The sequence below is a fragment of the Podarcis cretensis genome (assembly GCF_951804945.1).
Source record: "Podarcis cretensis genome assembly, chromosome: 16".
NCBI lineage: Eukaryota > Metazoa > Chordata > Lepidosauria > Squamata > Lacertidae > Podarcis > Podarcis cretensis.
This window is the reverse complement of record NC_137186.1, coordinates 40,488,264-40,510,953: the sequence shown is the minus strand read 5'-3', so window position 1 is coordinate 40,510,953 and position 22,690 is coordinate 40,488,264. Positions and strand designations below refer to the sequence as shown.

Below are 22,690 nucleotides of genomic sequence, written 5' to 3'. Positions count from 1 at the left end.
CCAGCTCTACCTTTCATTTAAATTGGAACCACTGAAGGCAGTGAACTTCCTGTGTGGGTGTCTGGAGGTGTCTGGGGGGTGGATGGTGATCAATGGATTGAGGCTGAACCCCAACAGAAGTACTGTTTCTAGGGGACAGTGGGTGGGCAGGTGGGGGGACTCCCTGGACCTGAATGGGGTAACTGTGCCCCCAAAGACCAGGCGCACAGGCTGGGGGTCATTTTGTATTCACAGCTGTCCATGGAGGGGCAGGTTAATTTTGTGTCCAGGGCAGCTGTCTAACAGCTCCATCTGGTATGCAGGCTGAGGTATCTGCCTGTGTACTGTCTTGCCAGAGTGGTAGACGTTCCGGTTATCTCTCACATGGTCTACTGCAATGCACTCTGCGTGGGGATACCTTTGAAGGTGATTTGGAAACTACAACTAATCCAGAATGGGGCTGCCAGACTGGTGACTGAGAGCAGTCACAGGGACCATATAACACCTGTCCTAAACAATCTACATTGGCTCCCAATATGTTTCCAAGCACGATTCATAGTGTTGATGATGACCTTTAAAAGTCTTAGTTGGCTAAGGCTCTGTACCTGATGAAGCGTCTCCACCACCGTTGTTAGGCCTAGACACTGGGATCCAGCTTCGAGGGCCTTCTGGTAGTTCCCTCAGTGTGAGAAGTGAGGTTACAGGGAACTAAGCAGAGGACATTCTTGATAGTCATGCCTGCCCTGTGGAACGCCCCCCCCCCAATCAGAAGATATCTGAAGGCAGTCCTGTACAGGGAAGTTTTTAATGTTTGATATTTTATTATGGCTTTATAATTTGTTGGAAGCTGCCCAAAGTGGCTGGAGCAACCCAGTCAGATGGGTTGCATATAAATAAAAATAATAAATCATTCTTAATTATTATTACTGTTATTAGCCCCTAGTGAGGCTTTTCCCCAGTCAGAGTTTAAATGGGAGACAAACAAGGGATGGGGAGTAGTTTCAAGGGGGTGGGAGTGTGGTGTGGGGAAAGGGTTCAGCACCCTCTTTCACACGCTCCTCCACATGAAATGACTTCAAACTCTTATATACCTGTTCAGCTGCGACCAGAATTCTGTAACATAGATCTGCTGACATCACATATACTTAGACCACAAGGAATGTTCAAGTCAGGGTTATTCACATCTGTACTTGCCTGTGCCATGTGGAACAAAATTAGGGCACATGGTGGCATGCAATTTTGGTGTCTTTGGGTTATGAACTAAAGCATGCTCACTTGGAAAAAATTCAATAGACATCAATGCACTTTACTTCTAAGTAAAGTTCAAGGTATCAGAATCACCCACTCTCCTTGCTCAACAAGGCACATTTCTAGATTTCAGTAGTGCAGAGAATATATATATATATATATATATATATATATATATATATATATATGGGGGGGGGGTTGTTGCTAAATATGAAGAGATTCCAGTGGGACTGGGTCATGATGAAAAAGGTAGACCTCTGAGACTTAGGGCTTTTTATACCACAAATGTTCCAGTTTATTATTTGTCCTGCTCCTCCAGCAGGCAGCAATGTGGTAAGGTTCGGGGAGCATCACAGAACAGCTAAGATGAGTGGAATAATGTGAAGACCATCAGATACAGTCCACCATTAAAGCACTGTTATTGCATCAATAATTATTGGTGCAGAATACAGCCGCAAAAGAACCAAACAACCCAATCTGGAAGGACTCCAACAAGCAACAGAACACATTGAAAAATGTAAATGTTTTCCCCCAAAAAACTATTGGAATTGTAGTTTGGGAGGGTGCTAGCAACTCTATCTTATCTCCATCTCAAAACCACATTTCTCAGGCTACTTGGTTGGGAAATTATCATGACTCATGTCAGCAAAATAGGTTTGGGAGAGGCTTAAACTTGTAGCGAAAACACACCCACCCACCCTGCATCAGCTGGGATTCTTTTGCTCTATACCTGTGGGCTCATGGTGGGAGAGGGGAGGAGCTCTGAACTTTGCAAAGTGCCCCTCCCTCAGCACTGAGTCAACAAAGCCAGATCACACACTTCTTGGGTAAGAAGGCGGGTCTGCAGAATCCAGTGAGGTGGCCTAGAGCCAGGCATATTCAACCCAGCAGCTCTAATGCTAACTCAAACACTGCTCCTACAACCAAAATGCCTGTTGGTCTCCGTAACTGTGTGTTCCATCTTAGACTGAGTTCTTCCAGAGGTGAGAAACCAGTGCATGAGGTATACCACTTCAAACAGCAGACAAGGGTGCCCATGATTAAATACTTTTTCAATACACTAAAATCCCCTCCACTTGGAAAACTAGATGTTGGAGGGAAGGGAGGTCTTAGCCCAACCTTCTTCCTGACTCACTGGCTTTCTACGTGGAAGGATTTTCACTCATGTGCCTCCGCAACCTGAATGCCGAAGTGGCTTATCACTTCAGTGTGGCCATAGATGCCTTTTGGCTTTTGGAATCAAAAAGCTGACTTACCCAGGAGGGCCGAATTGCCATCACCGAGAGGAAACCTCTGGTAGCGTGGGACATTAAAGGGTGGTAAAATGTGGAACTTCTTTTCCAGAAGAGGTTCCAAGCGTGAGGCCGACGGGTCTGCAGGGTGGAACAGGTTATAGACTTGCTGACAGGCTGGTCTCAACTGGAAGACTGAGCAATAGAGAGGGGAAGGTGCGGTGGAAGATACAGACAAGATATTAAAGCTGGAGACTACCATCTTACTGCTGATCTCACCACATTGACAACATTGGCTGTTTATGCAGGCATACCTCAAAGATATTGCGAGTTCGGTTCCAGATCACCGCAATAAAGCGAATATTGCAATAAAGAGAGCCACACAACTTTTTTTTGTTTCCCAGTGCATAGAAAAGTTATGATTACACTATACTGTAGTCTTTTAAGTCAGACTGCCCCCCACCCCTGGCTGCCAGGGAGGGAAGGGAAAAATCCAGCTTCAGCCCTCCACTCCCATGGCCAGAAGAGGGGCAGTGGGATTCCTTCCCCTGGAAGCAGCCAGACTGCCTGCAATTGCACCCACATCCTCGTAAGGAGAAATATCTGTGAAACACAGTAAAGCGAGGTGCAATGAAATGAGGTATGCCTGTGTATTCCCTGGACATAGACACTATGATGCTGCTTACTGACACAATATTTTTCTTAATGTTGGCAATACAGAATTTTTTTTTGCTAAGTAAATAAAAACAAAGTATTATTGGTCAGCTTGTCAAATCACAACATGTAAGTAATATTTAAGTCAGCTGATATTTATGTGCACAGTTTTTACTAAGCCCTGGTCATACTGTTTATTGCATAGTCCTAAAGCATTATGAAGTAACTGCATAACCAACATTTCATTTAATAAATCAAACAGTTGCTTATTACGGAGGGGAAGGGTTGTATCCCACTGGGAGACCATCTGCTTTGCATGCAGCAGCTCCTGGATTCAATTCCAGCACCTCCAGGCAGGGCTTGGAAGCCCTGGAAGCCACTGCCAGTCAATGTCAGTATAAGGCAGTGCCATATGTTCCCATGAAGATGGACCTAACACTGAAAGAGAATTCCCAGTGGATTCTGCACTTATGGTGTAGGTCTGGCTTAGCAATTTGCACAAGAAGTCTATGTTCCACCAAGCAAACTCAGGGTTGGTAATCAATCTTACTCCACCGCCCCTCATTATTTATGCAAACTGCCTGCCTTAGAATAATTTTTAAGTGCCATATCTCATTTATCACCCTTTTAAAATGGAAGCACTTTGAAGAGTTGAGATGCTCAAGGGTTTGAGGTGGGTGCCATGGTGACATCATGGACACTAGCCAAAGCAGGTTTGCTGAACATTTACACAGCTCATTATTCTTCAGAACTCAGCCACAGAGAGAAAAAGATACAATCGGAAGTAGTTACAGTGCTTCCAAAATAACTTCACCGCTCTAAAAACCGTACATTTGTCTGCTTTATAGTTTGAGTTTTCCATATTTGCGTCTTTGCTCACAAAACCTTTTAACAATTATTTTACAAGTATGTACAAATATTTTGCAAGCATTTTGAAATACCCCTTTACCCAACACGAAAACTTACTGTCAAGAGTTGGAATGACGGTTTTTCGCAATGCGAGGACCAGCCCCAAAGGAGATCCAAACAGGAAGAAGTCTGTGATCTCAAACTCAAATTTCCCAAGATTTCCTCCATCCAGCACAGTGGAACTGCTTGATGTCCTTGATCCCGCATAGTTTTTTAGAGCGCTAGAATGTAAACTGGAGAGAGGTGAAAACAGACTGTAAGCAACAGCGAAGAAAGCAAAACTACAAGACAGACAACCATGGATGCGTATCATGCTGTGGTTAATGTTGCATGCTGTTCTTAAGAGTTCTGAACACACAGGATGATGCTCATAAGGAAACATGTTTGTTTGGACAACTGTAGATTCAGTGCTGGACTGCGGACACTTAAATTGGTGGAAGAACATTTAACACAATGTAAGAATTATTTTGTGCCAACATTATGCAAGATGCTGTACATCATGTAGGATTCGCTGTGAAGTTGTTTCTAGCAGCAAAACAGCAAAACAAAATGAAACATGGTACCCAGGCTGCTTTAAAAACAAAAAACAAAAAACACCTCAGTCCTCTTTCCAGACGTCATGAAGGGAAGTATCACTGTTTGTTCATATAAACACCAGGTGTTGCAGCCATATTGATCCCACAGAATGTAAGAGACATAAAAATGATGTACTATGTGGCCCAACTAGCTTTTCCATTCATTTATAACCCTTTGAACTGTACTGTCTCCACCCTCCACCCCAGTCTAAACATTTTGGAGAAAAGCTGTTTTCATTTCTCCTGACATTCATGGTGGGGGGGGGGGGAATCATAGTAGGTTTGAAAGTTTGCAGAACATCTAAGCAGTCAGTTGGTCCAAAATAACATTATCTTTTTAAAATGTATTCTACTGTATATTCCTCTGCATGCTTACTTGAAAGTCAATGCCAATGTGTTTATTGCTGCTTGCTCCCAAGTAAATATGCAGAGGATTAGAGCCCAAGAGTCCCCCTTTTTCCCCACATGTGGTCCTCCAATGTTCTAGATTTCTCTACATTATGGAAAGCTGTGAATGGTGCTTACCTATTTCTTCCTCAAAGAAGTTGTTGAGACACAAGTGTTAAGGGATTAAACAAGGAGAAAAGAAAAAGAAAAGAAACAATAAGAGAGGAAAGAGAAATAGAAAGATCACAATTGGTAGGAAGGGAGTCTTGCATCTTTGCATGCTGCCTCTGTCTCATCGACCAGCTCAAAATGTATATGCATCAACTCACAGATTTATAGCACGTGTAATATGAAGCCTTGTGCAGCTCATATGATCGATTATATGTCACACTACGCATCCTGCCCACAGCCCACCAAGGTCAGGAGAGCAAATCACTCCCCTTCACATTAACAGAGTTATAGCAGGACTTTTGATCAAGCACTTCTGCCTCTGTGACATAGCTGGGTCTCAGCTGGGTCTCCCATCCGCCAGGAATGCCACAAACCACTGCTGCCTTTGCCACTCTGCTGCAGGCTGCTGGAAACTTGTGCTTTAATAAAGTGGCTTCCAAACTGTTCTGTCGGGCACCCCAGAGTGCTGTGGTAGCAGGTTACTGACAATGCACAAAGCTACTGAGTTGAAAGACAACTTGCCCACTGCCACCAATCTTCCCTTGCAATGTACAGATGCAGGAGAGAATCAGGGATATTCTACAGTGCTCCTCCTTTGCACATGGGACAATTGAGAAGACCCAGCCAGTGTACTCCATGAAAAGTGCATTTGAGGCCGACTTCCGGGTTGGTGCCTCCGGTAATGGCGGAATTCCTCTGATCGGGAGGAATTTGCCCCGTGGGAATTGGGTCTGGCCGCCACGGCGAAGGCGGAGACCCGCAAAAAATCACAGGCGGGAGAAGCCTGTGAGTGTGGGATTCGGCGGGCACCTTTTGCGCCTCCCTTACTCGCGGGGAAACCCGGTTTCAGGGGTCCGGAGCGACGTGAGGTGAGCGGCGCTTCGAATCGACTGCTTCTTCCACGGAGCGAAGCCACATAGCTGTTGCCGGAGAGCGCTGACTTTTTCCTGTGGACAATTTGGCTTTAAAGTAACTACCCGTGAGTAGAGCTGAGGCGGGAGAACTGGATTTTTAAAAGTTTAATTTGATATCGTAATGGGGAGTTTCAATACAGGAAGTCCGCCTTCCCCTTTTGTAAATAGACTGAAGCAATGAGGCTGCAAGCTGAAGTCTTGGAAAGCCTATTGTAAAAGACTGAATTTCCATCTGTAAAGAACATTAAATCCCCCCCTTGGAGGCAGGAGAAGAGGGGGGGAAGTTGAGGACTAAATACGCCTGCAGGAGAGAGTGAAGAGTGTTAAAATACCGCCGCTCAGACCCTGGAAATGGGCTGCTAGCAGGACTGATGTCTTTTGGAATATACACTGACAGCGCTTAGAACGTTTTTTGACAGTTAGCTACAAGTGAAATACATTGTTTCTACTGTCTCCGGTTGTTTTTTAAAAAGGAGTAAAAGTAACTGAAAATTGATACTAACTTTGGATTTCTTGAACTGTGCTTAAAAGGGGACACTATTGACTGATATATTGATTAATATAAATAGAAACTGTTTCCCCCTAGTGGAAGTTTTTGAAATTGGTTGTTTTTTGAGCTGGGCTAGGGGAATTTCCAGCTGCAAGATAAAAAATTGTGAGACTCTGGGACTGACCTTGAATTTTTAAGTGTTATGGCAAATGGAAAGGAAAAAACAGACCAGCAAACCACAGAAAAAACATTAAGGTCTGGGAGGACTTTGCAGCAACCCAGGAGAGGCTCAACACCAGGTCTCCCTGCTCCTTCTGCGGCTGCTTCCATATCAGTTCACTCAAAATCAAGAGGAATGTTGACAGAAGAAGCCTTGGCGATTGCATTAAGTAAGATAAATGATTCATTGGAACAGCTTAACAAGAAAACAGATGCGATAAATGTGAAAGTGATCGCTTCTCGGCCTTTTGGCTAAGATCAAGTGGATAAATGTGAAAGTGGATGCTGCAACTACTTAAATTGACTTAAATACAGAAAGTATAAATAATCTGGGACAAAAGGTGAATATCAACACAGAAGCTATCCAGAAATTGATACAGGAATCTATTTTGATACGGCAGACTGCGGAAGAATCCAAGGAGAAAGCTGTTGCTGCTGAATGTAAAGTAACAGAACTTGAGGCAGAGAGAGTCCCAGCCCTACAGAGGCAACTTGAGGAACATAAGCTGATGCCTGCTATGATTGAACTTAAAGAAAAACAGACGAATCTGAGGATCAGAGCCCTACCTGAATTTGAGAAGGAAAGTTTGACAGATTTTCTCACACTGGAATTTGCTGACTTCTGGGACTTGGACTTGGGCCAAGGAGAGTTTAGAATTGTGAGGGCTTTTAGACTTGGAAGAGGAGGGAAAAAAGAGAAGAACAGAATAAGAGATTGCTTGATTACCCTTCGAACGAAAGAAGAGAGAGATAGAATTTTGGGCTGGCATTATCAGAAGAACCTAGAAGTACAACGGTCAAGAGTGGAAATTTTTAAAGACATCCCGAAATATCTTCTGGATCTAAGGTATAACTACAGAGATCTGGTTGCCCTGCTGAAAAGGAACAAAATTATCTTTAGGTGGGGGTTTCCCCAAGGTCTATCTTTCAGCTTCAAAGGAAGGAAAATAAAAATAAGATCAGTAGACGATAAAGTAAAGTTTTTGGATAAATACGAAGAAGATCTGCAGAAAGGACTTGGAAAAGAGTCAAGAGCAACGGATAGAAGATCACCAGATAGAGGATCAGAGCAAAGAGCATTGGATAGAGGATCACCAAATAGGGGAATATTGGATATATCAACACTATCCTTTGGACTGGATTTGCCAGTGAACGTGCCACCACCACCACCAACAGAAGAAGAACAAGCACTGGGTGCAGTTGGAGGAATATCAGCGTAAATACATGATGGCGTTGCAGATTTCGAGCTGGAATGAGAATGGACTGAATTCCTTGGAAAAAAGGTGGAGAGTCTTTCATTTATTGAAAAAATAACATTTGGACTTGATTTGTTTACAAGAAACACATGTGATAAGGCTAGATAGGAAGATATTGAGTAATAAAAGATTGGGCCAAGAATTTATTTCATCAGATAGTTAAAAAAAGAGGAGTGGTCCTTTATGCAAAGGAGAGCCTATCACCGAAATTCATATTTAAAGATGACCAAGGAGGATTTATTGCAATTGAAATTCAATCACAAGGAGAGAAATTCCTAATTGTAGGTATTTATGCGCCAAATGAAGGCAAATCGGAGTTCTTTAAGAAGCTACATGAGTCTTTGATGGATTATATGGACTACAACATGATCCTGATGGGAGATATGAATGGAGTGGTGTCTACAAATATGGACAAGGCACAGAGACAGGTAGTCAACAAAGATGGCAGACTACCTAAAACTTTCTTTGACATGACTAATAATATGGATTTAGTTGACATCTGGAGAGTGAAGAACCCGATGGGAAGAGAGGGAACTTTCTTCTCCGAGGCTAAAATGACATGGACATGAATTGATCAAATTTGGGTAACTAGGGGATTGGTTCCGAAGATCAGTAAAGTGGAGATCTGCCCCAAAACCTGTTCTGACCATAATGCTGTGAAGATGGAAATGAAATTGATGCCAACTGGTTCCTTTAGATGGAGGATGAACGATACCTTGTTTAGGAATGAAGAGGTGACCAAGAAGGCCCAAAAAACTCTAAGAGACTATTTTGAAATAAATATGAATACTACAGTGGAAAAAAGAGTAATTTGGGACGCAAGCAAAGCGGTTATGAGGGGATTCCTAATACAACAGAATGCAATTAAGAAGAGAACTCAGAATGAAAAAAAGGATAAAATCTTGGGAAATAGAGGAAGGAGAGAAGAAACTGAGAGCAAAACCAAAGTCACAGGAGATTCTGAAAGAGATAAAGTTATACCAAGTACAATATACAAAGCTGATGAATCAGGAAATAGAATGGAATATCAAACAGATGAGGCAAAAGACATTTGAATCGGCAAATAAGTGTGGAAAAATATTGGCCTGGCAAATGAAAAAAAGACAAAAACTAAATACTATTACGAATTTGGATGTGGAAGGAAAGAATATACAGAACCCAGTGGAGATCAGGAAGTGTTTTCAGAGATATTTCAAACAACTCTATACACAGGAGAAGCAGAAAGAAATAGACATTGATCAATTTCTGAAAATAAACGGACTACACAAAATTTATCCGGAAAAACAGCTAATGTTGAATTATAAAATAACGGATCAGGAGGTGGAAGGGGCCATCCAGAATATGCAATTAGGTAAATCTCCAGGACCAGATGGTTTGACTTCAAGATATTACAGATCTTTGAAAGAATGGCTAATACAGCCATTGAAGGAAGTCTGTAACGAAATTTTGGAAGGGAGAAAGGCACCAGAGTCGTGGAAGGAAGCTTATATTACACTTATACCAAAAACAGAGACTGAAAAGACACAGCTTAAGAACTACCGCCCCATATCGCTGCTCAATGTGGATTACAAAAATTTTGCAGACATCTTGGCTAAAAGACTAAAAAAGGTTCTAGTAGAAGAAATCCATAAAGACCAAGCGGGCTTTCTCCCGGGCAGACACTTGTCTGATAACACGAGGAATATAATTAATATTCTAGAAAAATTACAAGTGAATATCAATACCAAGGCAGTTTTGATATTTGTGGATGCAGAGAAAGCCTTTGACAACATCTCATGGAGTTTTATGAAGAAGAATCTACAGGGGATGGGGGTAGGCCAAGGTTTTGAAAATGGTATAGGTGCAATTTACTCAGAACAAAAGGCAAAACTAATTGTGAACAATGTGGTGACAGAAGAATTCAAGATTGAGAAAGGGACACAACAAGGTTGCCCAATCTCTCCATTGCTCTTTATATCAGTCCTTGAGGTTTTGTTAAATATGATTAGAAAGGACCAAGAGGTTAAAGGTATACAAGTGGGAGTTAAACAGTACAAACTGAAAGCATTTGCTGATGACTTAGTGTTGACTTTACAGGAGCCAGAATCTAGTACTAAAAGGGTATTGGAACTGATTCAAGAATTTGGACAGGTAGCAGGCTTTAAGTTGAACAAGATGAAAACTAAGGTTTAAGAGAAAAAATTAACTGTGAATGAGAGAGAAAAGTTTCAGGAGGAGACAGGATTAACATTGGTTAAGAAAGTGAAATATTTAGGGGTTAATATGACAGCCAAAAATGTGAATTTATTTAAAGATAATTATGAAAAATGTTGGACTGAAGTGAAAAAGGATTTAGAAATATGGACAAATTTGAAGTTATCATTGTTAGGCCGAATTGCTGTGATAAAAATGAATGTGCTGCCAAGGATGTTGTTTTTGTTTCAAACATTGCAAATTTTGGATAAGATGGATTGTTTCAAGAAGTGGCAGAAAGATATTTCTAGATTTGTCTGGCAGGGCAAGAAGCCTCGAATAAAATTTAAGATATTAAACGATGCTAAAGAAAGAGGTGGATTTGCCCTGCCAGACCTTAAACTATATTATGAATCAGCTGCTTTTTGCTGGCTGAGAGAATGGCTGCTTCTTGAAAACACTGACGTGTTGGATTTAGAAGGTTTTAATAATGTATTTGGCTGGCATGCATATTTGTGGTATGATAAGGTAAAAGCACATAAAGCGTTTAAAAATCACATTGTTAGAAAAGCATTGTTTAATGTTTGGATAAGATATAAGGATTTGTTAGAAAAGAAAACCCCAAGATGGTTGTCACCAATGGAAGCGAAGGCACAGAAAAAACTCAATATGGAGGCCAAATGGCCGAAATATTGGGAAATTTTCGAACAAGATGGAGACAGAATAAAATCGCAGAGCTTTGAAAAATTGAAAAATAAAGTGCGAGATTGGCTTCATTATTACCAAATAATGCAGGCATATAATTCAGACAAAAAAGTTGGCTTCCAGGTGGAAAAATCAAAATTGAAAACAGAATTGTTTGATCAAAAAATTAAGCATTTGTCAAGAATGTATAACTTGTTGCTGAGATGGAACACTCAGGATGAAATGGTGAAATCAGTTATGATTAAATGGGCACAAGATGTTGGACATAACATAATGATGGCTGACTGGGAACAGTTATGGACCACAGGTATGAAATTTACGGCATGTAATGCCCTAAGAGAAAACTTAATGAAAATGATTTACAGGTGGTACATGACACCAGTCAAGCTTGCAAAAATTTACCATTTGCCCAATAATAAATGTTGGAAATGTAATGAGATTGAAGGTACATTCTTTCACCTTTGGTGGACATGCCCAAGGATTAAGACATTCTGGGAGATGATTTATAACGAAATGAAAAAGGTATTTAAATATACCTTCCTGAAGAAACCAGAGGCCTTTCTCCTGGGCATGGTTGGCCAACTGGTGCCAAAGAAGGATAGAACATCTTTTATGTATGCAACAACAGCAGCAAGAATACTCATCGCAAAATATTGGTAGACACAAGATCTACCCACCCGGGAAGAATGGCAGATGAAGTTGATGGACTACATGGAATTGGCGGAAATGACTGGCAGAATCTGAGACCAGGGAGAAGAGTCGGTGGAAGAAGACTGGAAAAAGTTTAAAGACTATTTACGGAAATACTGTAAAATTAATGAATGTTAGAAAAATGTTGGAATGAAGTTATATGGCTTTAGTAGAAATGTTATAAGGAATTAAGGATAAATAGATTAATAGAGTAAAATAAGGGAAAATAAGGTTAGAATGTGTTAAGATAATTATAGGATTAAAAATAGAGGAAGATGGAAAGGAATTGCTGAAAAAATTAATAGAAGTGGAATACAAAAAGGGAGGTGTGAGGAGGTCGCGGAAATAAGGGAATGAATGATAAGATATTGAGAAATGAGTGATCTGGGACGCAAGCAAGGCCGTGATGAGGGGTTTCCTGATACAACAGAATTCCTTAAAAAGGAGGAAACAGCAGGAGAAGAAAGATAAAATTTTGGAAAAGATAAAAGACAGTGAAAAGAAATTGAGATCTAACCCAAAGTCACATGAGATTTTGAGAGAAATTAAACTGTATCAGAAGCAATATATGGAATTGATGAATCAGGAGATTGAATGGAAAATTAAGCGAATGAGACAAAAGACATTCGAATCGGCAGATAAATGTGGAAAACTCCTATCATGGCAATTGAAGAAGAGACAGAAATTGAACACAGTCACAAGTTTGGAGGTAGATGGAAAGAATATCTCGAAACCAAATGAGATCAGCAATTGCTTTCAGAGTTATTTCAGAAGACTCTATGCACAAGGGCCGGAAAACGAAAGAGAAATGGAAGAATTTCTCAAGAAATATGGATTACAAAAAATTTCGCAACAAAGTATGCGGCTTCTAAATGAGAAAATAACTGAACAAGAAATTGAGGGTGCCATTCAAGATATGCAATTGGGGAAATCTCCAGGGCCAGATGGATTAACCTCCAGATACTACAAAGCCTTGAAGGACTGGATAATACAGCCGCTTAAGGAGGTTTGTAACGAGATTTTAGAGGGGAAAAGGGCACCAGAGACGCGGAAAGAAGCTTTCATTACACTTATACCAAAGACTGAGGCTGATAAAAAACAGATCAAGAACTACCGCCCTATATCATTACTTAATGTGGATTATAAAATTTTTGCAGACATTTTGGCAAAAAGATTGAAGAAGGTGCTGGTGGAGGAGATCCATAAAGATCAGGCAGGCTTTCTCCCGGGTAGACATATATCTACCAATGTAAGGAATATAATTGACATTATAGAAATGTTGACAGTGAATATTAACACAAAGGCAGTTTTAATTTTTGTGGACGCGGAGAAAGCCTTTGACAATATATCTTGGAAATTTATGAAGAAGAATCTCCATGGGATGGGGGTAGGCCAAAAGTTTGAAAATGGTATAAGTGCAATTTATTCTGAGCAAAAGGCAAAGCTAATTGTAAATAATGTGGTTATGGATGAACTACCTATAGAAAAAGGGACATGTCAGGGGTGCCCAATATCCCCATTACTTTTTATATCGGTCCTGGAGGTTCTGTTAAATATGATTAGGGGGGACCAGCTGGTAAAAGGGATTCAGGTCGGAGCCAGACACTACAAATTGAAGGCCTTTGCAGATGACTTAGTATTGACCCTGCAAGAGCCAGACACTAGTACCAAAAGAGCTCTAGAACTAATTCAAGTATTTGGCCAGGTCGCAGGATTTAAGTTGAACAAACAAAAAACCAAGGTACTGGAAAAAAACTTAACAAATGTTGAAAGAGAGAGATTCCAAGAGGAAACTGGGTTAGTGGTGGCAAAGAGTGTAAAATACCTGGGGATTAACATGACATCTAAGAATGTAAATTTATTTAAGGACAATTATGATAAGTGCTGGACTGAGATAAAGAAAGATTTAGAAACATGGTCAAACCTGAAGCTTTCCTTGTTAGGTCGAATTGCAGTAATTAAAATGAATGTATTGCCTAGAATGTTATTCTTGTTTCAGACACTACAAATTGTTGATAAACTGGACTGTTTCAAGAAGTGGCAGAAAGATATATCTAAATTTGTCTGGCAGGGCAAAAAGCCCAGAATTAAGTTCAAGATACTTACTGATTCTAAAGAAAGAGGGGGGTTTGCCCTGCCGGACTTAAGACTCTACTACGAATCGGCAGCTTTCTGCTGGTTAAAAGATTGGCTACTTCTTGAAAACGCAGACATTTTAGACTTGGAAGGATTTGATAATAACTTCGGTTGGCATGCATATATTTGGTATGACAAGGTTAAAGTGTATAAGGGTTTTAAAAATCATATTGTTAAGAAAGCACTATATAACGTGTGGATTCGGTATAAAGATTTATTGGAAAATAAAACTCCCAGGTGGCTTTCACCTATGGAGGCCAAGGAGGTAAAGAAACTTAATATGAGAACAAATTGGCCGAAATATTCTGAAATTTTAGAACAAGAAGGTGGTGAACTTAAATTACAAAGTTATGAGAAAATAAAGTCCAAGGTACGAGATTGGCTCCATTATTTTCAAATAATGGAGGCTTACAAACAAGACAGGAAAATTGGTTTCCAGGTGGAGAAATCGAAACTAGAAACAGAACTGTTAGAACCCAATACTAAGAATTTATCAAGAATGTATAACTTGCCGTTGAAGTGGAATACAATAGATGAGACAGTGAAATCAGCTATGGTTAAATGGGCACAGGACATAGGTCATGACATTATGTTTGCTGACTGGGAGCAGTTATGGACCACAGGTATTAAATTTACGGCATGTAATGCCTTACGAGAAAACATTATGAAAATGATTTACAGGTGGTACATGACCCCAGTCAAGCTTGCGAAGATTTACCATTTGCCCAATAACAAATGTTGGAAATGTAGAGAGACTGAAGGTACCTTTTTCCACCTTTGGTGGACCTGCCCAAAGATTAAGGCCTTCTGGGAAATGATTTATAATGAGATTAAGAAAGTGCTTAAGTGCACCTTTAACAAGAAACCAGAGGCATTTCTCTTGGGTATGGTCGGCCAGTTGGTGCCGAAGAAGGATAGGAATTTCTTTTTGTACGCTACTACGGCAGCAAGGACTCTTCTAGCAAAGTATTGGAAGACGCAAGAGCTACCCACGCTGGAGGAATGGCAGGCGAAAGTGATCGATTTTATGGGACTGGCAGAAATGACCGGCAGAATCCGCGACCAAGAGAAAGAGACTGTGGAAGAAGATTGGAAGAAGTTTAAGATGTATCTTAAGAACTATTATAAAATTGAGGAGTGCTAAAATGCTGAGGGAAAGGAAGACGTAGAATTGCAGCGGTAATTTGTGTTTGATTTTAGGGTGGAATTGAAAAGGAGAATGAACTTATATTTAATTGGCTAAAAAGGGTTGCTGAACAATTGTTCAAAATTAAGGATGCAAAAAGGGGAAGGTATGGGGAAGTCCGGGAAAAGAGGTTTAGGGAAATAAGGTTAAGAAAATATGATTTTTTGTGTTTGTTTTTATGTTGTTTTTGTGTATGTTAAAAATTTGGAAATCAATAAAAATTATTTTAAAAAAAATGAAAGATAAGATATTGAAATTATTTGTGTGTTTTAAATTGTGTTTGTTTTGTTAGTTTAATGTTAGTATTTTGTTAATGTATAGTTTTTTTGGGTTTTTTGTATTGTATTGTATTGTATTGTATTGTATTGTATTGTATTGTATTGTACTGTACTGTATGGTTTTTATTTTTTGTAGTGTTTAAATTGTTGGAAAAGGTAATAAATATTATTTATTTTTTTTTAAAAAGAAATGAGCATTTGACCTACTACCTTCCCCAGAGTCCCCTGCGACATGCAGGAATTTTCTTCACTGATGCTCAAGGGATCAACACAACAGGTTTCCTAAAGGTAAAAAAGTCTGAAAGAACTATTGCCTCCCAGCAGCTTCTTAAGTATGCCCTTAGTGGCTGAGCACATCTGACTTTAAAAATGCCCACTGTTTCAGGTCTCCTACTAGATAGGTCCCAAATCTCCTAAGGGCAGGTGGGAATTTCCTCCTTTTCATGGGCCACAGCCTCTGTTCAGTGTAGTGTAAAATTCCAAACAACCAGAAGCCCCATCTGCATGATTTACAGAGCAACACGCAGAGTTAATAACCATGAAATGGTCTGGAGGCAAAGGAGATGTAATTCCCCACTCCCTCCAAGGTTTGGAGAACTGGTTAAGACAACAATTGTTTAGTGCCAAGAGCAATACAAACAGAAGCTGCAGAATCCACTAAATCTTTTTAATATTACCAAGAGGTACTTTTTCCCTGCAGAAAATACGTGGGATAAATAAAATATATGACTTCATGGTTGGAGAGAAGAGTTTTATGGGCATAGGCTGGGCACAGTCGACAACACAAATTTCACAGCAGCTATGCTTGAAAGTATTTGTGGGTGAGGCTTGTTTGCATGTTAAGCTTTTGGTGAGTTCCCCTCTCCTCCCACCAAGGTTCACGTGTTCTAAAAAAAGGCTTAGCAAATACGTGGGACACAGCATCTCACAATCCCTGGAACTTTCAGCATGGTGTCATTTAAATTTCTTTTACAGAGAGCTGTTCTTCTGCAACCTTGTAAGGCAGATCATAGCTACTCCCATTTCACAGATTAGAGATTGAGGCTGATAGATAGGGAATTGCTCAAGACCACTCAGTATTTTTTTCCTCTCTCCCTTTTCTCCCTTTTGGGGAAGAGCAACTTAGATCAGAAAAAGTTAAACACTTGCTTCCAAAATGGTTTGGGTTTTTTTGCTGGGGGGGAGGGGTCATCACGGGAAGGGGACTACAGCTGAATGCTTCACCTATAAAAGGTTCTAGGTTCAACCCCATGCATCTCCTGTCAAAAAAGTTCATAGCCTTCTCAGTCTCAGACCCCCAGAAAGCCAAGCTCTCCTGGGTTAAATGAACCATAAAGGTAGCTTCCTGTGTCCCTATCTCATCACGGATCTCCTATGTTACATGCAGCTTGGCCCTAAAGAGGTGGTTATTTACATGCCAGGCGTGGGGAACCTTTGGCCCACCAGATGTTGCTGAACCACTGAATCAAGCTTGCTGGAGCTGATGGGAGTTGTAGTCCAGGAATGACTGGAAGGCCAAAAGTTCCTCTATACAGTGGTGCCTCGCAAGACGAAATTAATCCGTTCCGCGAGTCTCTTCGTCTAGCAGTTTTTTCGTCTTGCGAAGCAAGCCCATTGGCGGCTTAGCGGCTTAGCGCTATTAGCGGCTTTTAGCGGCTTATCGGTTTAGCGGATAAGCAGATAAGCGGCTTAGAAAAAGGGGGGGGGGAGGAAAAAAACCCCGCAGGAACTCGCAAGACATTTTCATCTTGCGAAGCAAGCCCATAGGAAATTCGTTTTGCGAAGCACCTCCAAAACGGAAAACCCTTTCGTCTAGCGGGTTTTCCGTCTTGCGAGGCATTCGTCTTGCGGGGCACCACTGTACAGTGGTACCTTGGGTTACATTCGCTTCAGGTTACAGATGCTTCAGGTTACAGACTCTGCTAACCCAGAAATAGTACCTCAGGTTAAGAACTTTGCTTCAGGATGGGAACAGAAATCGTGCTCTAGCAGCGCGGTGGCAGCAGGAGGCCCCGTTAGCTAAAGTGGTGCTTCAGGTTAAGAACCGTTTCAGGTTAAGAATGGACCTCCGGAACGAATTAAGTACTTAACCCGAGGTACCACTGTACCTGGTTTACATATACACAAGAATGTACAGAAGCATCCATTAATCTGAAAATGAAAATTTTAACCATACTATGAAGCACATTCTATTGGCAACAGTCCCAATCAGCCACTCTTCCCTCCCGTGGCAAACCTACCTGGAGAGGAAGGCCTGGTGCTGCCTGATGGTGTCCACTTCGTAAGTCGACGAGTCGCTCCTCTTCCGCGGCAGCTGCTTCCTGGACTCCTCCCCGTTGCTGCGAGGGATGTCAATGTTGCTCCGGCTGAGGTGGCGGCTGGCTTCCAGGCTGGAGCCCCCTGAGCAGTAGCTGTTGTTCACAATGATTCCAGGAGACAAGAGGTCAGTGTCCTGGAATTTGAAGGGCACAAGGCCTAGGCGTCAGAGCCCTGACAAAGGGCAATCGCGTTGACACTCCACCGGAAAGCAAGCACAGAAGACCCTCAGCCCAAAGATGTGCCCCGTGGGCTGTCGCTGGGCTTGCCGGATGTCAGTGTTTGACCCCCAAGCTCCTCAAACTGTTGTGGGCCAGTGACCCAGCCATCAAAGTAATTAGCTTTAGTGTAATCATCATCATCATCATCAACATCATTAATACACTGTCGCTATAAGAACATAAGGGCCTGCTGACTCTTGTAAAAGTCATTCAAGTTGGTGTCACCACTGTCTCCTGAGGCAGGGAGTTCCATAGTTTTAACTAGGTGCTGCATGAAGAAATACTGTCCTTTATCTATCCCGCATTTTACAACGTTCAGCTTCATTGGATGTCCTGGAGTTCTAGTGCTATGACAGATCTCAATCCTTCTCTCCCCTTAGAAACCCTGCAGGCTTCATTACGGGCCCTTCGCCACGTGTTTCACCCAAGGGATGGGCAGAAGGTTGCCATATGACAATGTGACTTTTCAGTGGTGTCCCCCCAACCTCATATGTGGAATGCTCTCCCTAGGGAAACACGCCTGGTGCCACCATCCACCAGTTTTTAGGGACCAGGCCTCTGGGAGATTAACTAGGCCTCATCCACAGTGTTCATCCTTCAGTCAGGTGGCGTAGGACCTGTTCTTTTCATTGTTTTGTTCAATGAGTATTTTAAGAATTTTGTATTATACACCATTATGCTTCTTCCGGATTTTAACTGATTCTGTCCATTCATATTTTACCTTGTTGAGATTTTCTTTTTTGCATAAAGCAACTAAGAATGTAGTAAATTATGATGATGATGATGATGATGTAATTAAGAGAGTGGGCATGATACTTCACAGTGCCCAAAGGAGCTTTCAATCTAAAATTCAACACAGGGGAAACAATAGAGGAACAAGAAGGAAGGGGAGGCAAAGGAAGAATCAGATGGTACAATTATTTCAGTTACACATGGTTTGTCTTAGGCTGTGAACACACCATACATTTAAAGCCCACGAATTTCCCCAAAGAATTCACAAAACTATAATTCCTAGCGCCCTTAACAAACTACAGTTCCCAGGATTCTTTGGGGGAGGGATCAGTGCTTCAAATATACAGTGTGTATGCAACCTTAGTTATAGTGGGGCAGGGATAGCAAACAAGGCACCCTCCAGATGATGCTGTGCTCCCAACTCCCATCAGGGATTTTGGGAACTGTAGTTCAACAGCATTTGGAGAGTACTACCTTGGCTACCCCTGCAGTGGAGCTTGAGGATGTGGAGGTTATGCCAAAGGCCTCATGGAAAAGGCGTGTTTGGAGGAGTGGCTTTAAGAGGGGTGGCAGCAGCACAGAAGGGATTTGGGAGGTGGTTCCAGATACATGAGCAACAAGAGAGAAAGCGCTGACACTGTTTAATGGAGCCGAAGTCCTTCAGATGGCTGAGGATGGAGGCTATGGATGTGCACTGGCGGAGGACGAGGACTGCGGGGGGAGCGCAACCCCCAGGGTGCCCTCGTGGCTTCTCCCCGCCCGCCCCTGCAGATGGCATACCCCCCCCCGGACATGCGCCCCGCCCCCCAGGACGTGCATCAGCCCCTGGTGCAGGAGCATGAAGCTCCGCCGCTGTGGATGTGTGAACGTAACAGGCAGAAGTGTGTCAGGAGGCAAGGGCCCAAGAAGCTAGAGCAAGGAGAAAGCAATGGAAGTCTTTGAAGATAAAGACAAGCCTGTGTGGGATCTGGAAATGGATAGGAAGTCAAGGGATTTAAGGAAAGGCGTCAGATGCTCAGATGAATGAGAGAACAGGGGAGCACTGAATTATGTGAGGCAACAGAAGAGGACTGTACTTGAGGCCAGAGATGGTGGTGACACAGACTAGCATTTCACTCAGTGGAAGTGTTTTTGTACTTTTAACATGCCCTGTGTGTGAAACAGGTAGTAAAGTACAACAGAATACTGACAGGGTTTACTGCGTCCACACTGAAGGTGTAGAGCACAGTGTCGGTCAGGTGTCCCTTGGACCGGCAGACTGATGCTGCAGGAGAAGAAAAAATGAAGCAGTGTCTCTGCCTCTTTTCTGGAATGGAGGGAGGCTGATGGGATTATTGAGACAGCACAGGCAGAGCACCCTTGAAACGCACCATATAAATAAACGTTCAGTATTCTTCTGCGGTGAACAGTGAACTTCCTTGCCGTCCCAGAATGGAGCACTGTGGGTGGGTGTATGCCTTTACCTGAACACTTACAACGCTCCCACGCCGGCTACTGTTCTGACTCTCTGACATGATTTGGTTGCTGTAGCACAGAGCGTCAAAGGCCAGGATCCCTCCTACGCAGTCCCCAACCAAACACACCTGGGCAAGGGAAAACAAAAACCCATTCACTGCTCTTTTACAAGGAAAATTCGTTGTTCAAATTCCAGGATTTAGAAGTTTCCCAGTGATCTCCCTGCCAGCTGGGACAGTTGGGACCTCCGGGTTATGCATATGTTAGCAGCTTAAAACGCAGCAAGGTCGTCAGTCCGTCCCTCTCTACCAGTGAGTTTCAAATTTCATTTGCACTTGCTGTACACACCAGGGAGAGGGTGGGGTGTCGTCACTTAACATGCATTACCTCATTTGTTTGCCCACGCCTTCAACTCCCTTCAACTTTACTATTCAACGCAGCTGGCATCTGCACATGTGCAACAGCTGTCTGAAGTGTATGCACTTCAACTTAACCATGGCTTGCATTTTCCAATTGGATGCAAGCTGGTTAGAAGGGAAATGTGTCAAATACAGGATATACATATATGAACTGTGGCTAACACCATGTGTACTCAGCTTTAAACACCAGTGGTGGGAACACATTGTAGCTGGAGTAAATAGTAACATGTACACAGCTGTAGCTCAGAGGGCACCAGTCTGGGGAAGGCTGGTGTAGAATTTATTCAATTTATACAACACTGCAGCACAAATCACACAGATCCATATATTTTGCTCACTCCTCCCCAGCACTCATACAGACAGCTGTCACCTGTGGTAAAGGAAAGGTAAAAAGACTGGTGGGGGAAACCTAGCCAGATGGGCGAGGGAACAATAACAAAATAATAATAATAATAATAATAATAATAATAATAATAATAATGGAAGTGTTCTTTTCAATTGATCAGAAGCCTTGGAACCAAACGTGGCTCTTCAGCCCCTCTCTCACTGGCCATCAGAACTCTCCCCAGTTCACTGCTCCCACAGCCCTGCATCCTACGCTGAGTGTTTTTGCCTGTCTGAAATGTGCCCTGGAACACACTCTTGCCTGTCCGTGTGGAGGCTGAGAGGGGTGCTGAGCATGCGTACAAACTAGCATGCTGTACAAAAGATACAAGTAACTTCGGTTGCTCTGCCAAGTTTTGCCTCTGGCCACTGGCATGTGGGCCTTGGGCTCTCAGAAGAAAATGCACCCCTGGGGTTAAAAATGGTTCCCCACCTGTGATTTAAGACGAAGTGCCTCTTTGGAGATATTGCCTGCTGATTTAACGTTGGAAAAACAAATGATTTCCCTCCTTTTCTCTAGAGCTACTGCTTTACTTACACCCCAAAATATGCAGATGTATTCAACTTGATTAATCTATTAAAATTCATTGCGTAATCAACTAAGAATTATTTAATCAAGTGATAGACTTAATATAGAATTTTATTTCTATTTAATTCTCCTGTGTTAATTGGGACGTTTTGTTTTATAAACTTTCACACCAAAAAACAAAATACAGAAAAGCTTTCTGCTTGCTCTCCAGTTCACTGCCACCAACCAAGGCAACATACTAACCTGGCCACTGAATGAGGCGCCTTCCTGGGATTTGATGAACTCGCTGTACACCTGATTGGCTCTCAGGATCACCGTGGCAACTGCCTCCTGGTACTGTGGGGACGATGTGGCCAGCAGAGGAAGTGCTGCGAGTGGAATGTGATCCTGGCTATTGGAAAGGCAGCCTTCATCATAACTGTAAGGACTGAGGCTAAAAAAGAAGAGAGATAGTTAAGGACTTTTCCTTTCTGTGGGCATTATGGAGCAGTGAAACCTCTGGAACAGAAACTAATCTATGTTGCATGGGTCAGCCAAAGCCATGCTGGTTGCTAATATTGCTGCTTTGAGCTACTTTAGTAAAAAGAAAAGTGACTAATAAATTTATTCATCATCATAATATATGGGAACTTGTAGAGATGCACAGCAATGGGACTGCACGGTATTATTATTGCTATTATTATAATATATTGTCTCACATGCTATGTACCCAACTGATCACTGAAATATGCAGAAGGGGGAATCCTCTATCCACCATCCTAGCAGGGGGGCAGCTACAAATTTCAATCTCAATCTCAAACCTTCATTAGCATATAGACAAAATTCCAAAAGGTTCAGTACTATAAAACCACTCAGCAAAATCAGAAGGCAGCTACATGTGAAGTAGTAATCAGACTTTTAGTGTAGAAGCAATACCTGCCTTTTGGCACTGCCTTCTCTATTGTCCTTTGCCTGTTGAAGATATTCCTCTTTCAACAAACCTCCAACGTGGAGATTTTATCCCACCTGGTATCTGTATTTGAATGGATTATATACACCTGTTGTTGTTTTAAATTGTTTTTATATATGTAATTGCTCTATATATGGTTTTATGCCATTGTAAATTGTTTTAGGAGGCCTCATGGGAAGGGATTCATAAATAAATAAATACATTTTCTGTTCTGCTCTTTCTCTTAAAGGAGCCCAGGGTGGCAAAGTAGCAGAACAATATAATTAAAAATAAAACAAAAACATCTCTAAAGCATTTAGAAAGCAAGGACATCTAAAAACATTTAAGGGTAGTTCCCTTACTTCCACTTTCCACCAGTCACATGCATACACATTGGAAGAAGATGCTTAGCTTAGTTTTTGAGAGAAAACTCTAATTTACCATCTTCTCTGCATATTCCCATTTACTACAAAGCAGCATGTACTTTTTTGCTTCTTCATATTCT

General features: G+C 41.9%; 1 protein-coding gene across 7 annotated transcripts in view; it reads right to left on the bottom strand.

Moving 5' to 3' along the window:
* PITPNM2 (phosphatidylinositol transfer protein membrane associated 2) overlaps positions 1 to 22,690 on the bottom strand; it is a 204,472-nt gene that overhangs the window by 35,790 nt on the left and 145,992 nt on the right. For all 7 annotated transcript variants that reach the window (XM_079956393.1, XM_079956395.1, XM_079956396.1 and 4 more), the window contains 5 exons: positions 21,501 to 21,690; positions 19,934 to 20,053; positions 17,442 to 17,653; positions 4,080 to 4,255; positions 2,484 to 2,654 (listed from right to left, as the gene is read on the bottom strand). In XM_079956393.1, coding sequence (XP_079812519.1) covers positions 2,484 to 2,654; positions 4,080 to 4,255; positions 17,442 to 17,653; positions 19,934 to 20,053; positions 21,501 to 21,690 — 869 coding nt within the window. The remainder of the gene's footprint in view (positions 1 to 2,483; positions 2,655 to 4,079; positions 4,256 to 17,441; positions 17,654 to 19,933; positions 20,054 to 21,500; positions 21,691 to 22,690) is intronic.